This window comes from Plectropomus leopardus, chromosome 11, assembly GCF_026936395.1.
Source record: "Plectropomus leopardus strain MGB_pleo_1.0 chromosome 11, ASM2693639v1, whole genome shotgun sequence".
NCBI lineage: Eukaryota > Metazoa > Chordata > Actinopteri > Perciformes > Serranidae > Plectropomus > Plectropomus leopardus.
Genome location: NC_142186.1, coordinates 18,793,075 through 18,813,883, shown reverse-complemented (window position 1 = coordinate 18,813,883; position 20,809 = coordinate 18,793,075). Strand labels below are relative to the sequence as shown.

General features: G+C 40.9%; 2 protein-coding genes across 10 annotated transcripts in view; both read left to right on the top strand.

The window, feature by feature from the left end:
• The window catches only part of kif13a (kinesin family member 13A), a 47,343-nt gene extending 35,390 nt beyond the window's left edge, over window positions 1–11,953 (top strand). The window contains exons 26-40 of one of the 8 annotated variants that reach the window (XM_042489615.2): window positions 337–369; window positions 2,203–2,302; window positions 2,412–2,538; window positions 2,647–2,702; window positions 2,791–2,915; window positions 3,881–4,057; window positions 4,166–4,258; window positions 4,366–4,518; window positions 4,611–4,679; window positions 4,788–4,838; window positions 5,443–5,530; window positions 5,650–5,801; window positions 6,663–6,824; window positions 8,251–9,409; window positions 10,315–11,953. In XM_042489615.2, coding sequence (XP_042345549.1) covers window positions 337–369; window positions 2,203–2,302; window positions 2,412–2,538; window positions 2,647–2,702; window positions 2,791–2,915; window positions 3,881–4,057; window positions 4,166–4,258; window positions 4,366–4,518; window positions 4,611–4,679; window positions 4,788–4,838; window positions 5,443–5,530; window positions 5,650–5,801; window positions 6,663–6,824; window positions 8,251–9,409; window positions 10,315–10,448 — 2,679 coding nt within the window. In that variant the 3' untranslated portion in view covers window positions 10,449–11,953. Of the gene's footprint in view, window positions 1–336; window positions 370–2,202; window positions 2,303–2,411; window positions 2,539–2,646; window positions 2,703–2,790; window positions 2,916–3,880; window positions 4,058–4,165; window positions 4,259–4,365; window positions 4,519–4,610; window positions 4,689–4,787; window positions 4,839–5,442; window positions 5,531–5,649; window positions 5,802–6,662; window positions 6,825–8,250; window positions 9,410–10,314 lie in introns of all 8 variants that reach the window. The other 7 variants (XM_042489614.2, XM_042489613.2, XM_042489616.2 and 4 more) reach the window with 7 other exon arrangements.
• A 1,828-nt stretch (window positions 11,954–13,781) lies between these two features.
• rbm24b (RNA binding motif protein 24b) lies at window positions 13,782–20,386 on the top strand. 2 transcript variants are annotated; one of them, XM_042489489.2, is made up of 4 exons: window positions 13,782–14,164; window positions 14,531–14,702; window positions 15,700–15,754; window positions 18,783–20,386. In XM_042489489.2, the coding sequence occupies exons 1-4, from the start codon at window positions 13,994–13,996 to the stop codon at window positions 19,138–19,140; spliced, it is 756 nt and encodes a 251-aa protein (XP_042345423.1). In that variant the 5' UTR covers window positions 13,782–13,993; the 3' UTR covers window positions 19,141–20,386. The 2 variants fall into 2 exon arrangements, with proteins under 2 accessions (XP_042345423.1, XP_042345424.1); XM_042489490.2 differs by having other exon boundaries at window positions 13,784–14,164; window positions 14,531–14,654.
• Window positions 20,387–20,809: the final 423 nt, after the last annotated feature.

Sequence of the window (20,809 nt, the reverse complement as noted above, 5' to 3'; positions counted from 1 at the left end):
AGAAACTGTGGCCATAAAAATGTGAGAGTAATCAATGCGATTCACCATCTTGCTGCCTCTGTTTACTTCTGTTATGCGTTGTGCAACACCCTGCATTGAGGACACATCCTTGATTGCAATGGCTCCTCTCAAAAGTGGTTGAAACACAGGCTGGTTTGCTAAATAGCATTAAGGTTCCAAGAATCCTGAATGGGTTCAAGAACCAGCTAATTTGGTGGAAAAGAGGCATGACATTCCTAGAAAGTTACATGAGCAGTGAATGGTTTGCTATGAGCTGTCATGTCAGGGCCTTTTTCTGGTTCCAAACATTTGACTGAATGTGTTCTCTCCTGCCAGAGAGAGGAGGAAGACGATATGGATAGTTATCAGGTACCCTCTCAGTCTCCTCCTGCTGCTGCTCCCCCTGTAGCTCACTCTGCAGCATGAAGGAAAACCAACCTCATCGTGTGATTGCGACTAGGCCTGTTGCTGAGGGCATGTGAGGCAGGAGGCAGAGGGCTGTGCCAACTAAACGAGTGCTTTATTAAAAAGCAGCTGCACATGTGGATGATTTCTGTCGCTGTAATTATCAATCACACCAACCGTTCTTTGGCAGCCCTGTATGCAAAATACAGTTCCGCCCATGGCTGAGCTCCCAGCCAGCAGCCTGTCTGCCAGGGATCCTGTCCCGCTCTCTTTCGCATTCCCCCGCCAGCAGTGGTGGATGAAGTACCTAAAAGCCATACTTGTGTAAAAGTACAGATATCTACTTTGTTAGATGTTAAAGTCACAATTTGAATACTAATTAAGTATCAGTCTTAAAGTATCTGATATTTACTTTACTTATGAGTATAAAAAGTATTTCTATGATTTTAAATGCAATTACGTTTTGAAAATAAAAGTGTAAGTACAGGCTGGTAATAAAAAAGCAAGCGTTCAGAATTTTGAGAATTATGATTTTTATTTTTACGTAACATACACCACCTTAATATATAACATACACAAACTTAGAAATATCGCGTAAATTACACTTGAAGAAAAGCTGTTTTTTCCTCACAACTTTAAAGATTTAAACAACAAAATCCATTTTTTCTTCTCCTCCATCCCTTCTTCCATCTGTCTGTCCCTCCCTCTTTTCTTCCTCCCTTTCTTCCCTATTTTGTAGTAAGTAAAAAAAGCTTACTGGAAATGTATTGGAGTAAAAGTATGCATTTTATTCAGAAAATGCAGTGAAGTAAAAATGAAAGTTGAGAGAAATGTAAATCCAGGCTTATTATTATTATTATTATTATTATTATACTTATTATTAGTATTTTTATTTAGTTATTTTGTATCAGTCATCACAATCTGTAAAGTAACTAAAACTATCAAATAGATTTAGTGAAGTAAAAGTACAATATTTGCTTCTAAGATGGAGTGTAGAAGTATTAAGTGGCATAAAATGGAAATAATCCAAAAGTACAAGTATCTCAAAATTAATTTAAGTACAATACTTAAGTAAATGTACTTAGTTGCTTTCCACCACTGCCCTCAGGTTGCTGCACACTAATGCTGCTGTTTGCTTGTCACGACTGAAGAGCTGCAGGAATAACAATCCTCACTGATTCACTTGCATGGCTGCATGGTTTACAGTAATTTGCATGGTGAAGTGTGCTGACGTCACAGGCGTAATACGTTTGGCTTTGAGGTCTTGTTGGTTACTGTGGACGTTGTGGTTCCTTCATAGAGTGATCTGCTGTACATCCAGGTAGGACTTAGGGTGGCTGTGGCTGTGGTGTGCGCATGGTGTGTGTGTGTGTGTGTGTGTGTGTGTGTGTGTGTGTGTGTGTGTGTGTGTGTGTGTGTGTGTGTGTGTGTGTGTGTGTGTGTGTGTGTGTGTGTGTGTGTGTGTATTCATTTGTGTGAGTTGCAAAGGGGTTAAAAGGAGGTTTTGTATGTGTGTGTGTGTGTGTGTGTGTGTGTGTGTGTGTGTGTGTGTGTGTGTTTTGAGAATTTGGCCATTATCGTTGTTCAGCCAAAAATGCAACTTGGGACCTTGGACTTTAAATTAGCTTTCACTTGACTTGGCTGGTGGGTATGTTAAGGAGCAGTTATGGTACTCCCTCAGACAAATCAGCCCTGTGTACCCTCACCTCGCCCAGCTACCTTGGCACTGCGCCCTGCAGCAGATCCTCTGTCTTACTGAGCCAGCTGGCACTGATTCTGCTCTTTGCCTGTTTCCAGGAGGAAGATCTCAACTGTGTCCGAGAGCGTTGGTCCGAGGCCCTGATCAAACGTCGGGAGTACCTTGATGAACAAATCAAGAAAATCATCAACAAACACGGTTAGTCTTAGGCCCTGTGTTACAGCTGCCACTGGCCTGAAGGACCTGTGGTGTGTGTTTTTTGTCCTTGTGTTGTGATTGTACCTTTCTCCTCATTCATATTATCCAGAGAAGTCAGAGGAGGATGTTGAGCGTGAGGCACGGCTGGTGGAGCAGTGGGTTGGCCTGACTGAAGAGAGAAATGCAGTGCTGGTACCTGCACCTGGCAGTGGCATCCCTGGAGCTCCTGCAGACTGGTAAAAACACAAGCACACTCCTGTGCACTTGTCTGACTCTCTTCAATTGCAGTGTCTGTTTTTTAGGGGGGTTTTTTTACCATTAACCTCATATTCAACTCCTTGTAGGACCCCACCTGCAGGAATGGAAGCTCACATCCCAGTGCTCTTCCTGGATTTAAATGGTAAGGTTGACACATCCTCTATATCATCTGACATGTTGCAGCCTCCCTCCAGTCATGTGCAAACACTCTCTGTCTTTCCTGCCACCAGCTGATAATCTGACAGTAAATGAGCAGCTGACCGGCCCACATGCTGCAGGCGTTAACTCTATCCTGCCAAAGGAGCATGGGAGCCAATTCTTCTATCTGCCCATCATCAGGCACAGTGATGAGGAGGTAAGAGATGGGTTTAACTTTACTGCCTCCCTGTGGCCATCAAAGGAAACTCCAGGAAACCTACAAAAGTTCAGATGCAAGTGTAGTTTCAGAGATTGTGATTTAAAGCTGAGTGACACTAAATTTATATGCACAAAATATTCTTGTTTTTGCCCTTTCTCTGATGAGACAATAGTTCTACTAAGCAGTTTACATAACTAAAAAAATGAATATTCAACTAATAATCCTGTTTACATGCAGCCATTTGATTAGCCTGGCCTAACATGAGGTTTATTATGTCAAAATATAGAAAAGTGAAATGCTTGTGTCATTTTGCTTGTAATGTATCAAAATACAATTTTTTTTTTCCACCCGTTATGGACCTGTTCGTCCTCACAAACACAGTGTCACCTTTATTCCTTCAGAGACTGTCTAAAAAGGTTTTACAATGTTTGTGAATATCCAAAAACCTGTTCATATTTAATTGTTTCGTAATGTTAAAAGTAGGTGTGTTTCGTTTCAACCAGAATTATGGGCTTTTCTTTAGGACATGCATCTCCACCACAGCCTTGGAAGCGCTTGGCTAGTTGGTTTGTGTACAGCGCGTCCATGACAGTGCACAGCGTAGACCATAAAAAGGCATGAGGCCGTGTGTTGCAAACTGTGGTAAAAACCCCAGTAGAGATGCATATTCTGAATTACACAGTCATGTAATTACACGGCATCATTCATGGAAACAGGGATTAAACAGAAAAGTTGTTTCAATTTTTTTTCTTTGATATTTTGCAGCAGGTTCAACCATGCAGTAATAACCACCCTCTTTAAGGTGCTTAAGTGCTGTGAGATGGTCATTTTCCTGCTTATTAGCCAACTGCTGCAGACCCAAAGCTGCAGCCCGCCTACATGACTGTGATCAATGTTTCTGTGTGTGCAGTCACAGCTAACTGGAGCTCCGTTAATACAACACAACTTTTCTGATTCACCAGGTGTCTGCAGTGTGCTCCTGGGACTCATCCATCCATGACTCTGTGCACCTCAACCGCATCACATCTCCAAACGAACGCATTTACCTGATCATCAAAGCCACAGTGCAGCTCAGCCACCCCGCCTCCATGGAGCTGGTGCTCCGCAAGAGGATCGCTGTCAACATCTACAACAAACAGGTTAATACAAGAGGGATCAGAGTTAATCAGAGAGGGTCAGCTCACTGTAGTGGTAGGTGTTAGCAGCAATGGATTGTGTTTTACTGATTGACATTTTGTTTCCTACAGAGTTTCACTCAGAGTCTCAAGAGAAGAATGTCCTTAAAGAACACGCTTTATTCCTGTGGTGTGACTTATGAAATCGTCTCCAACATACCAAAGGTTAAACCTGTTCATCCTGTATCTAGCTGCTTTCCAGATGTGCGATAAATAGCTAGTTGTGTTAATCATCATCAGCCTTTTTTACATTTCTTCTCTTCTCTGTTCAGGCCTCAGAGGAGCCAGAGGAAAGGGAAACCTTGGCCCTCATGGCTGCTCGTGGCGACAGCGAGGAGACTCAGGATGGAGAAACCTACATAGAAAAGTACACACGGGGAGTTCTGGAAGTGGAGAATATCCTCAGTCTGGAGAGGCTACGACAGGTATTTTACACGGCAGAGTTCTGGCATACCAAAACACAAACAATCTGATTGGGGATCGTGTCAAGATGCACGTCTTTGTTTTTTCCCTGAAGGCTGTGACAGTGAAGGAAGCACTCACTGCCAAGGGGAGACACCTAAGAAGGAGTATCAGCACACCAAATGTACAGCATGTAATGAACACATCACTCACTGCACTGCCAACAGCACAATAAGGAAATATTGTTATTAGATAAAATGACACTGATATCATGTCGTTTCTTGCTCTCCAGTCTTCATGTAGTAAAACAGATCTGACGGGTTGTGAAGATGAAGACTGTAAGGTAAGTTTGCCTTAACATGTTTATCACAAAACTCTGATGTTAGACTGTATTCAATTTTTCTTACCTGCAGAACTCATTTATAAATATCTTGTCATCACAAAATAAGAATGCCTCTCCTTATGATGACATGATTATAAAGCAACTTTGTCAAAATGCATATTTTTTCCTGGAGCTAAATGCTGTTTAAAAGGCATTTCCTTCATCCTTTAAGGGTCTCCACTTGATCCCTGAAATTGTAGATCACAGCTACTCAACTATATTGTTAAGGGGCCAGACATTTTCCTGAGCTCATATTCTCATCATTAATGTGCACTTGACACAACGTTCCACCACATTTTCAGAACTTTTATTTCACTACAAGGTTCAGTCGAAGCATCTTTACTTACTTCCAAGATGCATGGAGAAGAGAGATCAATCAAAGGCTTAAAAACTCCAGCAACACATGTACTATTTAGAAGAACTGTACTGCAAAACCAATGCGTTTAGCTTGTATAGATATAGAAGTAAGAAGTAAAGTGTTACTATACAGCAGAAGAGTCTTTTGGCTGCAAATCTACTTTAACCTCACAATACTTTCCAATTTTACTTGTGTATTAATGCCTAGGACCACTGTGATCATGTGGACAGCACCAACTGCAATCCCCAGGAGGGCTCGCTTTGCACTACACCTATCAAAAACAAGGAGAATCCAGGTAAAACACAGACACAGCAAATGTGCAATAGCTGCATTGTGTCCTGACCTCTTTTTGTGTTAAATCGTTTTTTGTGTTGCCACATTATAACTGGGCTACCACTGAATGCTCCCACACAGGCCTGGTTCCAGAAAGTCCTACGTTTTTCAACTCCAGCCCCTTCAAGGTGCTTTCCCCACAGCCGCCTAAGTTCCTCAAATCCCTCCTGCCTGTCAAAGAGGAGAACAAGGCGAAGAAAGTCCTGGAGGCCCGGCCACTGCTCGGACAAGAGGTAAGGAGGAGAAATTCACTCTTTCTTAAGTGGGGAATGTTCAACATGTTGTTTTGCCATGTTGTTCCCATATATCCTTGTTCTGTCAATCCTCTGTCAAACCCCATTTTACCATGTCACTTATCATATCAAATTACATTTCCACAACATGATATACATACAGACATTGACAAAAATTTGTAATTGTCCAAAGAGATCATTATCGTTAAAAATGCTTTGTTGTTGTGTGACTGGCTGAAAAAACACACAACGGCACTGACTGTGTTTATGTCACTGTACTGAAATAAGAGAGCATGACTCACAGGAGCATGATTTCACTTGAGGAGAGCCACAACGCTAAATGAGACAAAGCTATGCTGTAAAGTCTTGTGCCTAATTTTATCTGTGAAAATATGAGTTTTTTGATAGAGTGTGGCTGTTGCAACCATTTAAACTAACCTTGCATATTTGTTTTCATTTGTGCTTGAAGTGGACTCAAAGAATTCCAGGTAGTTGAATCCATGTCAGGGATGCTGTAGTTGGGAAAAAGGGGTCTCTAGCTAGCAACAAAATGATTCAGTCAGCAGCAGGATTAGAGAGTATGATTGCGGTGATGCATCTATTGCAGCAGTTTGGATAAAAAAGCTTATTTTTTTTCAACAGGCTATAATAGTGTGTGGACATGAGAGAAAGATTGTTAAGAGACTACAAATATATCACAAGAAGTAATGTTGCATTAAATAGTAAAGTTACTCACACCCAGGACACTTCAAGCACTGTTTTCTGTGAAATATTAAACTGCATGGCACTAACTGTGTAACTGGCCTGCCCAGCTCCATGCATGCTGTGTGTGTGTGAAGTGTTATTCTGACCCATCCGCAGAGCATGCGCTCATGTGTGGACAGCCCTGCACTGCTCCCCCCTCCCTGCCCCTGGCGCCGGCCCAGGGCAGGCAGCGAGGGCCACTGCAAGCCTTCCACCTCCACCTCCACCCCCACCACTCCCACCAGCAGACAGCTCAGCCACATACTGCCACACACTGCTGTAAGTGCTACACACTCCAGCACACACCGCTCTGAGGCTTACTGTCAGAGTTTCACACAAACACACACACACACACACACACACACACACCCCTACACTCCATGACACACTGATATGACATGCTCACACTGGTGTAAGTATCTCACTGCCACAGTTTGCTTTTAGGGTTACACATTGACACCATTTCAACCAGTCTACAAGCTGGTGACAGAGCATATGAAGTGGCAGGAGTCCCATTGACTTAAGTCTTTGTTGACAAGTTTCATAAAAAGGTAACTTAAAAATCTTAAGTTAAACAATGACTCCCTGGTCAGCTGCTTGAATTGAGATTACCAATATTATCACTATAATCAACAAAATATACTTAAAACTCTTAAAGTGGAACTAAAGCATATTGGGATCATTTTACCTTACATTTTGTGAAGAAACATTCATTTTTATTGCATCACCTATAGGACACCTAACTTTTTTGTTTTAGTGAACATCCATTATAGTGAAAAATATTTTTGCAAGGGGGGGTTGTGACACTTAATTCACAATGTAAGTCAATTGGAAAATGTCTTCTTGGGCCCTCAGTCATCACATTACCGTGTAATTACACTGTTTGGCCACTGTAAAATGTAGCTTCAAAGTCCAGCACATTTTGCAGGGTCTGGTATGTAGCACTTTTTGCAGTCTCTTATTGTTGGTTGCCCAGCACTCTCTTTAGGAGCTGCAGGACATGATAGCTACAATTATCTCAATGTAAATTCACTACAATCGAATTTATGTGAAGGTTTTTTATTACAATCTGCGAAAAAGTCATGTATTGTCCCACCCCTAGTCTGTGTAGTATTGATCACAAGATGAAAAGCCTTATGCTCAGTGCACTGGACTTACCATACTGTGTACATGTACAGTTATCTAAGAGCAGAGAGGGAAAACAATGTTGTTGTTTTTTAAAAAAAAAAAAAACAAAAAAAAAAAACGTCATCAATGAGGACATTGTCCTAAATATGTTAATATTTAGGTTGTTAAAGTGTCATTAAGATAATATTGTACAAATGAGTACAAAAAAAAACCTTAGTTCCTTGAGAACAGTAGGTTTTTTGTATTAAAATTTGTGGCAGTGGCTCCTGCAGTATTCAAAAAGGTTCCCATTGCCATGTTGCCACTGTTAACAATGGCTCATCAACCATGTGTTTACCCAGACCTGAGCATAATGGTACAGTAACAACCACCTCAAAGCAAAGTTAATAAAACAAAGAAAATGTGCCACATTCTTCATACACTGCATTCATATTCCATTATCACATTGACACCATTTTTCATTGTCCTCATTCACTTAAAAAAGAGTGTTTCTGTAGGCTGATGCTCCATACAGGCTTTAGCTGACATCATGTCTGGTGGGATGTGTCTTTTGTCCTGCTGCTGTTGTTTTCATCAGCAGGACTCTGAGGACGAGGAGACAGATGTGGACATGACTCTGAATCTTGATCGAGGCCCTCAGGACCACAGCAGCTTCCAGCCTTACATCCCAGAGGACTTTGCAAACTTTGAGATCTACAACGCCACTCTGGAGAACCAGGAGGGGTTTTTGGCCTCCCGTTCTGACTTGAAGGGAAGCCGGTGTGGAGGTGGAAGTGGAGAGAGAGAGGTGTCCCGAAGCCCCACGGCCAGCAGTTGCACTAGTGGCTACTTTTCACATAGTGCCTCCAACGCTACGCTATCTGACATGCCTTTCAGTACCAGTGAGAGCTCTGACCACCTCAGCTGCACCTCCAGAGACCCCCACGACCCTCTCGGCTGCCCTGCTGGAAGAGGCTGCACCCAAACCAAAAGTGTTTCTGCAGGGAGTGACACCCAGCAGCCTCCTCCCTCTGGGGCTCAGGAGCTGCTCATCCACCCTTCCTCCTTGCCTGTCAGTATCCCAAACTGCAGAGACAAGCAGCAAACATTCCCTCTGCCTCATAACTGTGTGCTCAGTGCTAGCCAGGAGTTCACTGACTTTAAAGGGGCTGACGACAGTATTGGAGACAGCGATTTGGCACATTTTACAGAGGGGTGGGAGCAGGAGGGTTTGGAGAAAAAATCATGTGACACAGGCAATCAACAGTCCTCTGATGTCTCTGGTATTATCACATCTGCTCCTGAAGACACTGCTGCATGTAAATGTCCAAATAACACAGGCTCTGTTAGTGTTGCTGTGTCCTACCCTCACATAACCCCAGTTTGCACTTCAGTCAGAGTACCAGTATCTGTGCCTGACAAAGTCCCAGCTCCATCTCCAGCATCACCATTCCCAGTCACACCTACAGCCCAACCCACTGCCCCGACTCCTCGAGCAGGAGGAGAACCTCCAACCGAGGAGCCGGCCCAAGGAGATCTGCCCCACGGGAGTCCCTGTCCAAGCCCAAACCCCAGCAGCGCTGAGCCATCAGGAGATTCCAGTGGAGATGAGAGCACGCCTGCAGCTCAACTTCCTGACTGGATGGCCCCAGGAGAGCAGGTGTGGGTGGGGAAGAGGAGAGGAACAGTTCACTATGTTGGAGGGGTGGAGTTTGCTAAGGGGATCTGGATTGGTGTGAAGCTTGACATGGCAGTGGGTGAGTCATTTCAAGAAATTTGCCTCCAAAAAAATCTATTAGTAGAGCCTGTCATATGCAAATGCAAATACACATATTATGTGACAATTTTACATTGACGTATATTGAGATAATTTAGAAATTAATCATCACATAGTTTTTCCACCAGAGAGTGTATTTTAACGTTCTACTAACAATTCTCTAATAACTAATTTTTGGGATCCTCATTAAAAAATGCTGATGTTATTTGTCTATGGAAACAAAAATAACAAAAAAGCAAAATTACTTACTACTTACTACTCTGGCCCACATACATTATGTACGTGGGCCAGAATGAGATCAGTGTTGTCGAAAGCAAGGCCAAAATTAGGGCGTGTGACTGAACACGCATCACAGCCTGCGAAACAACTCAGCCGCAAGTGCCTTAAAACTGAACAAAAATTACTCAATTATTCATTTATTCAATTTGTTAAGAGAAAATAATAAAAGTAGAGGTAGCACTATTTATAAAAGTACTTGACTGGGTTTGGTGTTAACTGCTTTGTATGAGCAACAGTACTTAGCTGCAGTCATCTAGCAATTATTTGGCTACATGATAGCGTACATAGTCATAATTTGATGCACATTTTAACAGATGGATTTTAAAGCAATTTATTTACATTATAAACATCTAGCTATTTGTACTCAGATGTAAAATATGGTCTGAAAAATCTACTGTAATATCTGGAAGTTTGTGTCGTCATAAGTTTGGAATTTTGAAATGGAAAATGTAAAGGAACACAAAGTACTGCTGTTTAATGAAGAGAACAAGTGCTGTGCTTTTCCCCTTGTGTATGAAAGGTCCAAATGTGACATAGTATGAAAGTTTGGAACTACAATTCATCCACAATAATTCTACATATCTATAATGACTGATCTTCCTTTAGGTAAGCATAACGGGACTGTCCAGGGCAGGGTGTACTTCCGCTGCCCCCCAGGTCACGGTGTGTTTGTGAAGCCGTCTCGCCTCACCAGAGGACCGCCCTCCATGGACACAGAGCCCCAGACTCTCATCAGATAGAACCTAAAGAAGAAACAACTTGCTGAGGAACAACAGACAACTGAGGGTGGTCGTCAGATCCAGCGCCTACGGGTGAACTTCGGGCTGACTTCAGCATGGCTCCTCTCCCTGTGATGGAGATGCTGATGTATTCTGCTTCTCTAAAGCATATCTGACCTGTGCATTTAATGAAGGTATATCCTAATTACTGTTCACTGAAAATTCACTATGCACATATCTGAGTTTTCTATACGGTGGTATTTTTGATAGAGAACTTCACTTTTAACTGGGAGTCCATATGGAAACATTACCCACATACATTTTCTTACATTGGTTTCTTAACATTATATATAATATTTTTATAAGACAATGCATCCTCCCTGAGGCTCATAGCAGAGTAATCTGGGATATGAAGATTAAGAATGTACTACTGTTAATAAACATTGATATTTACATCAATATGATATGTCAGGGGTAACCAAAGAACCACGGTTCCATATCTGCTGTTATGTGTTATTTTTCTAATGTGTGGAGGTAAACACTATATATCTATGTGTCCAAGTAAAGCTTAGTGCCATATCTCTAGGAGTAATGCCACATACCCTGAACAAATCTGCAAAACCTGAGTTGCTTTCAGTGTTTGACTGCAGTAATCATGTTAAATTATCCTGTTGAAGTACTGTAACACTGTGGAGGAAATAATCCCCATCCAGCATGAGACTGTTGCTGTTTGAACGCTTGCACTGGAAAGGATTCTTGGAGAGTTCGCCGACTATCTTCCATATTGGACTGATGAGATATTTTCTAACTGATGTGACTGAGAAACATTGTGTCATCACTTTAATCCGGGGGAACAAAGCAGCAGGGCTTTGTCCAAGGCCTGGATGTACTGATGCCTTAACGCCCTGTTTTCATAAAGGCAGGCACATAAACCGCAGACTGCTCAGTGACCTCCATAACAGGTTCACTGAGTTTTAAACTAACTGTATGGACCTGAAACCTGTGTATGTATATCATGATGCCCAGAAGCATTCAAAATGCCACCCAGCCTCGCTGACTGACTGAAAACCTTTTTAACTGATTGTCCATCTGCATTTTATATGTTAACTGACTGATATATAACACCACATGCTAAAAGGTACTCAATAATGCATTTTTTTTTCACATGGAGAATTGGATGAATGGGTGATGGATGGTATCAGGTTACAGAAGACGGTGCAAACGTAGTTTAGTTATGAAGAAGAGCTGTCCTATGAACTTGTATTTTTTATGGAAGTGGTGAACTGTGGAACTGACTAGAGATAGTTATATATCCAAGCTGTAATTTCAAGTAAATGAGACAAACCCAAGACCTTACTTTAAAGAAGAGAACAAAGCTGCTCTCCCTCATAAGGAGTTGTAAATAGAAATGTATTTGAACATAGTATTTACACTATTATAATGTACAGAATTGTATTTATAATGTATCGCAAACTGTTTTAATTGGTACAAAATGTTCTAGAATAGAACATTTACAATCAGAGAAACCTGTGTTGACTCTTCATTTGGCTCATTCAAGCTCTCTGTTTTTACTATGTTTTAGTAGTTTGTCTGTCTCACTTTCCAGTACATGTCTAACATCTCTTATCCAAATGCAATAATATGCCATTTTAAATGCAAGTTCTTTTCAAATCTGCTCTAATCTTACATTCTTGCATTGAGGTCAAATTTCTAGGTTAAGGAGGGCCAACCTGTTGCTCCGTAGCCACATGCGGGTCTTTTGCTCCTCTCCAGTGGCTCTCTGTAGCTTTAACAAGAAGTTTTTGTTTTTTTTACATCTTCAAAAATGGCTCTTTTAATAGTAAAGGTTGCCAATTGGTGTCGCACAGGTCCTTTTAGAGTTTGGTGTGATGCATGACTATCCGTTGTTTTAGCGTGTTCAATGCTTAATTTCCCCTCCCATGCTCCAATTTTCTAAAACAAAAAATACTCTAATAGATCTTTGATGATGAGTCGGTATCAAATGTGTACAGAGAGAAAGTATCAATCTGCAGTAAATTTTGCTGATTTTGACATTTGATTATGTGCTCGAGACACAGCTATTTTGTATATTTATTGAAAAAATATTTTACTGTAGATTATTTTAAAAGGGAGGGTGTTCTGCAAAAAACATGCAGAAATCACTATGGCATGGGTCACTTAAGCCAAAGCACTGTAAAGATAAATATCACAGCGGAGTGTAATTCTTTACTACATCTCTTAGCTGAGATGTCAACACTGATGTGTGCTCCACTTCTCAGTGTGGGGCAAAAGAGTCGCCTGCCACTCACAAATATATGGTCCCCTGGAAGTAACCCTATCTGTGACTGGTGTAAAGGTAAACAACACAAACATGTAAACATGTTGCCCCACACATATGATGCAGGCACCCGTGGGCCAATCACAGATTCCCCCACACGAGGTGTGCAACCAAACTGGAAGGCTGTTATCATTTCAAACTTGCGTTGATTAACATCCAGGGTTCCCATGGTCATGAAATTCCTGGAAAAGTTCTGAAATTAGAAAAACTGTTTTCCAGGCCTGGAAATAATTTGGAATTAATCCTTTGAAACCTGAGCGAATAGGCTTGATTTCTTCCTTCATTTCAGAAAAACCTACCCAAAGAGCAACTAAACAATATATGACCCCAAATTAACAAGATTTTTTTTTTTTTTAAAGTTACAAGAAGGTAGCCCATAAATTGGAATTACCTTGAAAATTATATGAAAAAAAGAATAAAAATAATAATCATTTTGAGTATGTCATTATCATAATCATAGGTTAAACATAATGTTCTCTCCTTTTATTTAATTTTTTGTCAATTAATTTTGTTAATTCATTTTTTGTGGAGTAGGCTATCTCTTGCCAAGTTGTTCATTGCCTTTTATCCCCAAGTATTTGACAGAAATCAAACCAGCAGTTAACAGAATGGTCTAGAATAGTTTTGAATATGCATTGTTTTGGCTGTTGTTGCTAATATGTTTATAAAAAGACATAACTCACAAACTTTTTTTCAAGCCTACTAATTTAACTCTGTTGTGACAGTGTTGCTCTGTGTGACTGATGAAAAGTCACTAAAACATTACGTGAAAAAAATATTTTGGAAAAATGTTATGTATTATGTAGCCTATGTAAAAGTTTTGGAAATTCATAGCCGGAAACCCTGAACATCTCTTTCTCTGTGACTGGAAACTTTTCTATGAAAATCGGTGAGTTTTCGCTACACTTTTTTTTTTTTTTTTGCAGTGTGTCCTTGCCACTGTTTTAGCAGCTGTGCGCCAGTAGGCAGCCTGCGCAGGGTGGCGGTGGTCTGGATATGGGTGGAGTTAAGTATCTGTGTCACACTGACAACTGGGAAACCTCCCGCACCAATCTAACAGGTGTCCTCCTCCTCCTCCTCCTCCTCCTTCTCTCTCAGAGCCTCAGTCACATCTCCGGGGGACTGCCTGTCCGCGCCGCACTCTCTCCCTCAACTCCTCTGAACGCTGTTTCTTTACTTTATCCGACCAGAACTACTTCCAGGAAATCGCTTTAACGCACATCTACAAATGATGCACTCCGCACAGAAAGACACCACGTTCACAAAGATCTTCGTAGGAGGTCTTCCTTATCACACAACCGACTCCAGTCTCAGGAAATACTTCGAGGTGTTTGGAGACATCGAGGAGGCTGTTGTCATCACCGATCGGCAGACGGGGAAATCCAGAGGATATGGATTTGTGAGTAGCAACCTGTTGCCAAGTCTGAGATGCCATTTTTAAAGTTGGTTTGCACACGTGCACAGTCGGGGATAAGGGTCTATCGATCCAGTATCAGCACCTGTAGGCGGAAGTTTTTTTGCTAGTTCATGTTTTGTGTGACAGGAATAGGTCATTTTTATCAGAAATTGGACAATTTTGGAACCACTTTATCATAATGTGCTTGTGAATTACCCACCATGTGACCTGACTAGTCTTTACATTTACCAAAATATCTAAAAAATAAAATTGAAAAAAGAGCAAATGATCCATATTTTTTAGGTCTCAGTCACTGTGACCAAACTTTACAGTAAGAAATCACAATGTAAAATGTGTTGTTTCCTTTAGGTGACCATGGCAGACCGGGCCTCTGCAGACCGAGCCTGCAAGGACCCCAACCCCATAATAGATGGCAGAAAAGCCAACGTGAATCTGGCCTACCTGGGGGCCAAACCCAGGGTCATACAGCCAGGTGAGGGACTGGACCTCAGCTTTATGTCACAACTTCAAGATAATCAAGGTGGACCACAAAGACAGCAGCCTAAATGCCTTTACACACAACTGTAAACTTGATATTTGGATGATGCAAACTTAATATGTTATTTTCTCTTGAAAGCAGGGGTGTAGATTTAATTTTTAGAAATGAGGGGGGACACAAAGGAAACTGTGGGTTGGGAGTCCCTCACCATTAAATTTTGAGTAGGATATTTAATTTGCTGCACTTTAAAATCTGACTAGTTGATACTTAAAAAATCTTGGAAAGCGATTGCCTTGGAAAAGGAAAGTCAATACAAATATAAATCTTAATTTATGTTTAATGACTAATTGTTAAATTAAAGTAAAATTTAGCTGTCTTTACTTAATTTTGTTAAGTTGTTGCCTTGTTGTTTGCAATTTTAGTAAACCAAGTTAGTCTGACTTGGTTGTGACAAAGAGGATTTTGCCAGTGATGATGTTAGGAGATCTGAGTGTTCAGTTTTGTTAACATGTTTAAAAATATACAAATGTGACTGACTAGTTTTCAACCAGCAGAATACAGATATAGATCACAGTATACTTGGTTTACTGAAGTTGCATTTTTAATTTGCATTAACTTCCCAAATGAACTAAATGTCACAAAGTTTTAAGTAAACTTAGTAATATTCATATTAACTGATATTTTTCAAGGCAATGGGTTTGCATTTCCTTTTAGTATAATAGTAAGTATAATCAACTTGCCAGATTTTACAGTGTGCATACTGGTGTGTTTTTATGCACACATTTGTGCCATTTTTGCATAGATTATTGTGCAAATATCTTAAATTTTGGCCTACTTTTGTGTTTTTATTAGGGGAGGAGATACAATTACACGTTTTAAATATTGAGGGGGATGTGTCCCCTGTGCCCCCCCCCCCAGAAATCTACACATATGCTTGAAAGAATCAGAACACTGTTTTCAAAATCATCTTCACTGCAATACAATAGTGTCAGTACTTCAAACGAAACTTCAACAAGTGCCTGTTTTCCTTCCTTTCCAGGATTTGCATTCGGTGTGCCTCAGATACATCCAGCATTCATCCAAAGACCTTACGGGTAAGTCAAGCTGCAGATCTGACATTCCTGTTACTAAATCTGTCTGTGTAAAGTGGAAGAAATCTGTTATTTTCCTTTTTATGATGTCATATAATGTGTCTTTGTTGTTGTAAAGTGTCATTTGTCATTGCCTCCACCTGTTACATCCTGAATGAGGACATGTGAGTGTGGATGTGTGCTCCTTTGCTTGACGTTGACTGTGAAGGAAGTGAACATTTTGTCCCCAGCCACTGCCGGACTTGACTTTATGTTGTCTATCTCTCTCTGATCTGACAGGGTCGGTAACGGTTAAAATAGCTGATGAAGGGACATGATGATTTGAGGAATAGCTGAGTCTGCATTGGGCAGAGCACTAAAGTGTTACCTGTATACTCTGACATACACAAACGAACCACAATGGTGACTAGATGCATGGAAGTCCTTTGTTTTTTTTCACAGTTTTCCATAGTACATAGATTGGTGTGTGCCTTGTTTTCAGTATGATGTGGTGTTCAGCTTAACTGTGTGCTTATTCCTACTTGCAGTGGGGGAGGCGGGGGGTGCAGGAGGTTTTTTGTGCACACTTTGTGAGTTTTTTTGATAGGGAGTTGTAACTCTGCAACGGGGTGTTGATTCCTTTTCCCTTTTTAATAATTGATTTGTGCTTTAGCCTGTGGTTTATTTTTTTCTCCCAGTTTCTTGTTAACATTGAGTCAATTGTGTTTTGTTGTCAAAAGGGGGCTGATGATCACTCACTGTGTGTTAATTCCAAAATTGATCCCCCGCAACAAAACAAACACTGGGTTGCATGTGGGAGTTCTTTTTCTGTTTTCTTACCCATGATGCTGTGTTTTTTGTTTTTTTTTTATTAACCCATTGCTTTCCGTTGTAGCTTAACAGCTACACGATACTGAGCATATTGTTTTCTTTCATAATTTTCTCATATGGTTTTAACAATACATTTTAATTGTGCAGGGGGGTGTACCATACTGGTACTAGCAAATCAGCAGTTTAATAGACTAAGTTAACCCATTGAAACCTGAAGCAACATTGCTTTTCTTATGCTGCTGTCAGATGCCTTTCACAAGTGTTGAAACCTTTGAACAAATCGGTGTGATTTCGTTCAACAACATGGGGAAAAAAGGCAATAAGCACCTTGGTAGGAAATGTTCCACAAATGGCAAGAAGTGAGTAGATTTAGAGAATTATTTTTTAAAAGCCAGTGGGAAATGTCTAGGGTAAAAATATAACATTTAGGGAACATTTTTATTCATAATAATCCTAATTAAATAATTTAAAATGATTTAAAATAAAAGATTATTCTTTTAAGCACATTTTCCAACACAATAGATCTATTTTTTAGCTTTGCAATAAACCAAAAAAGTCTTTTTATACATATAGACAGACTCAAATGTTCACTGCAGAGACAGAGATCTTAGCCGGTCTCTTAGGCAGCAGCTGTTGGCTACAGTGATCTCCACAGCCTCTCAAATTCAGATGGAAAATGGGAGTCACTCAGCAGCGCTGTTAATAATGTATGGCACAGACAGGGCCGCTCGACTGTGGACAACAGGTGGGCCGAGCCATGTGCCCATGAAGCCTTTTGGTTATGTGCTGGGGATTACCCATGTGTCCTGGTGATTTACAAAGCACCTTTATTTAGCTCTCGACGTGCAGAGCCACAAAATGTTCCTCCGGTCTCTTTCAATGGAGACAGCTTAAGTCAGCCGTCCTCTTTTGGCGCTTGAAGTGTTCATATTAAAACAAGGTCACATCACGAAGAAAGGCATGTTGGTTTCGATCTTGTCATGTTTTAAAGTACACTTGTAATTAGATTTGTCATCATTTAAGTTTTTACTAGAATTGTAACATTTTCTGTGATCATTATGCAACTATAGTAGTATAGTATAGTACAAAACCGTTCTCTTGTTCACAGCATCCCACTTTTGTAACCAGAGTGCCGCTTTCTAATCAGCCAGGACGCCTGCGGTCTGATAATAAAGCAGTAAATTCAGAAAAGTCACTGAGACACTAGAGCGGCGTAGGCGGCCATTACAGTTGATGAGTGCCCTGCCATGTGTTACTGAAGGAGAAGATCAGCTTGTCCTTTGGAGATGACAAGGGGAGCAAAAATAGCATGCTTCCAGCCTCCCTTGTCAGTCAAGTTGGAGTGTGTATGTTTGTGTGGGGGTGTGTGTCTGGAAGAGGGGGAGGGGGCACGTGTTTATGGACAGATATAACAGTTTCACACCTGCTCCTCAATATATTTACCAGGGTGACTTTACTCAAGTTTAAAGTGGGGCCAGATTTACCGAGATACCCCGGCTTGTATTTATCCATTTATATCCCGGCCTGTATTCAGACTGATGCTTTCCAATGAAGAGATCCCATCTGATCTCCTGTTACACCACGTTTCCATTTTAAAATAGATAAATAAATCTATTTTTCAAGCAAATAAACACACCAGGGCCTCTACAGAACCTAATACAACCCACTTGATAACCGTATGGTTAATTCAGCAGCTTCATTGTCTGCCTTGCAATGTATTGCATTCATTAGCTTCTCATAAAGAAACAAAAGCCTTTTTTGCCTTATTTGTTTGTGTTTAAGGACCTATTAACATGTGTTGGCATGCCTGTATTTGTGGTGTTGTTGTGAGTGACCATAGTGGACAGAATATAATGTCCACTTCTTCTCCTGATATGTTGTGGTGTTGTGCGATAAGCTCGCATTTTGTCAAATACCGTTTTCAGTGAAACACTGGGTGCAGAGCTGGGCTGTCTCTTCTCTTAATGCCTTACTGTGTTTCAGATTCAGGTGCTTTTTTTTTTTTTTAAATTAAAAGCTGTGCTCGTGTTTCTTTGTGGTTTTGCTGCTTCTTTAACTTTTCATTTCTAGGTAGGGTATTTATTTTCAGTTGTTAATGAATGGATTTGCTGTGTTCTGAGGACTGGATTGACGTTTTTGAGGCGCCTGCTTTTCAGTTTCAGCGTTGGAAAAATGACCAGCTGTGACTCTGCTTGACCCAGGGTGTCTTTCTGTCCTACAGAGTCCCTGCCCACTATGTCTACCCTCAGGCCTTTGTCCAACCCAGCGTGGTGATCCCTCACGTACAACCTTCTGCTGCTACAGCAACAGCTGCTGCCGCCACTTCCCCATACCTTGACTATACTGGAGCAGCATATGCCCAGTACTCTGCGGCTGCTGCCACTGCTGCTGCCGCTGCTGCTGCATATGAGCAGTATCCGTATGCGGCTTCACCAGCACCAACAAGCTACATGACCACAGCAGGGTATGGATACGCTGTCCAGCAGCCACTCGCCACTGCTGCCACCCCAGGAGCTGCGGCTGCTGCTGCCTTCAGCCAGTACCAGCCTCAGCAGCTCCAAACAGATCGCATGCAGTGAAACCATGAAAACCACTTTAAAGGAGGAAAGCAGGGGAGGTCACCTCCTCCGACGAAGAGGGCAAAGTTACAGTATGAGGGGGAAGACCGTAGGGGCTGAATGATGGATGTCACTCCCACATTTTAACTTAGCAGTCCTTCTACCAAAGAGCCTGAAGAAAATCACCAAAATGTGGAGAAAATAAGGAATAACTGTATATTTTATTCAACTGAGATCAGTATTTTGTCACTATTGAATATATATGAATATTTAATATTTATTCAGCAGGAAAATATTTAATGTTAATTGACTTACTGGACCTCATGTCAACCATTGCTGAATTTTGTGTATATATATTGCAGAGGAATTTGTATAATTCCAAAGTGCATTCATGTCTTATGATCAGGTTCCTTCCCCACCTCTTTGAAAACAAACCAAAACACTTGCATACATATGAGAACAGCGTGTTACTATCATGCAGTTTTCAGTATTTCATAGTTTTGGACCAGTATTTTGCTTGGTAAAGCTATGCAGACATTGATATAGAGGATAGTATTTTGTTAAGATTGTTCTCTCTTTTTTTATAACTGTTTGGAGTGAGATAGATTAGACACCCTCAGTTGGTTCCCTCTAATATGTGTTTTCTTGATTCTATGTTAAGACAAAATGCTGAAGTAACAGCTGAAAAGCACTCAATTTTCTTCTCTTTAAATTGCACCTCAAGTAAACTCAGCATAAGGGAAGAAACATTATTGAATGTGAATTGCTCATTTTGACAAAATGTCTCATAATGTGCCTTTTAAATTATGCTATTTATGTATTTATTATGGAGCCTTACAGTAATAAACCCTTTATTTTGTGTTCATGTGTTAGTATGAAGCCTACTAGGGAGCTCGTCCACATGTGCTGCTGCATAATGATCAAGAGCATACGATGGATGTTTAAACAAAGCAATACACTGTGTATAAAGAACAAAAGATGAGTGGAACGGTAGCAATAAGTCCAACGCATTTCCTGTTTTCTGTAGATTTAAAGTTGTCGTCTCTAATAGATTCTTAATTCTTTAATGTCGCTTTTTATACTTGACCAGTTTGATAAAGGACAGCATGAGAACTGTTCACTTTTTAAATTTTGTACATTTGATGTCATTAGACATTAAATGTTTTCTAGTGCAACGGCATCACCTGTTTTGCCTTGCATTTTGTAATGCATGAGTCAAAATAATGCAAATATTCGTTATGTGAAATAAAAGTAAATTTACCTTCAACTTTTTTTGTTTGTTTGTGTTCTTTGTAATGTAGATTTTTTTTCTCACAGCCTTTAATTTGTTTAATGAAATTATGTCATGTGATGCTCACAGTTGTAGATACAGAAACAAAACTCCTAGGTGGCAAAAATGACCTGGCCCAGAATCGATATGAAGAAATTAGTTGGGCTTCTTCAGGTTGCCCGACTTGGCTGAGCCTCGGCATGAATGATGCCCCAGAATCGGGCCAGATAATGGCATAACGGCATGATTCCGGCTGCCAACACTGCCATCACTGGGCCATTATCAAAAATGACCTGGTCCAGCATCGGCCAAAACTCGCCATGCTGAAAGAAAGAAATTGGGCCACATCAGGTTGCCAGACTCGGCTTAGACTGAGACAGGCCGCATCTGGCTGCCTGACTCAGCTGAAACTCTGCATGA

Bases quoted from the DNA above. Each gene is read 5' to 3' on its own strand.
- rbm24b (XM_042489489.2), top strand. From the start codon at position 13,994: ATGATGCACTCCGCACAGAAAGACACCACGTTCACAAAGATCTTCGTA. The intron at 14,165-14,530 runs GTGAGTAGCAAC...TGTTTCCTTTAG, and splicing joins AATCCAGAGGATATGGATTT to GTGACCATGGCAGACCGGGC. The intron at 14,703-15,699 runs GTGGACCACAAA...CTTCCTTTCCAG, and splicing joins ACAACTTCAAGATAATCAAG to GATTTGCATTCGGTGTGCCT.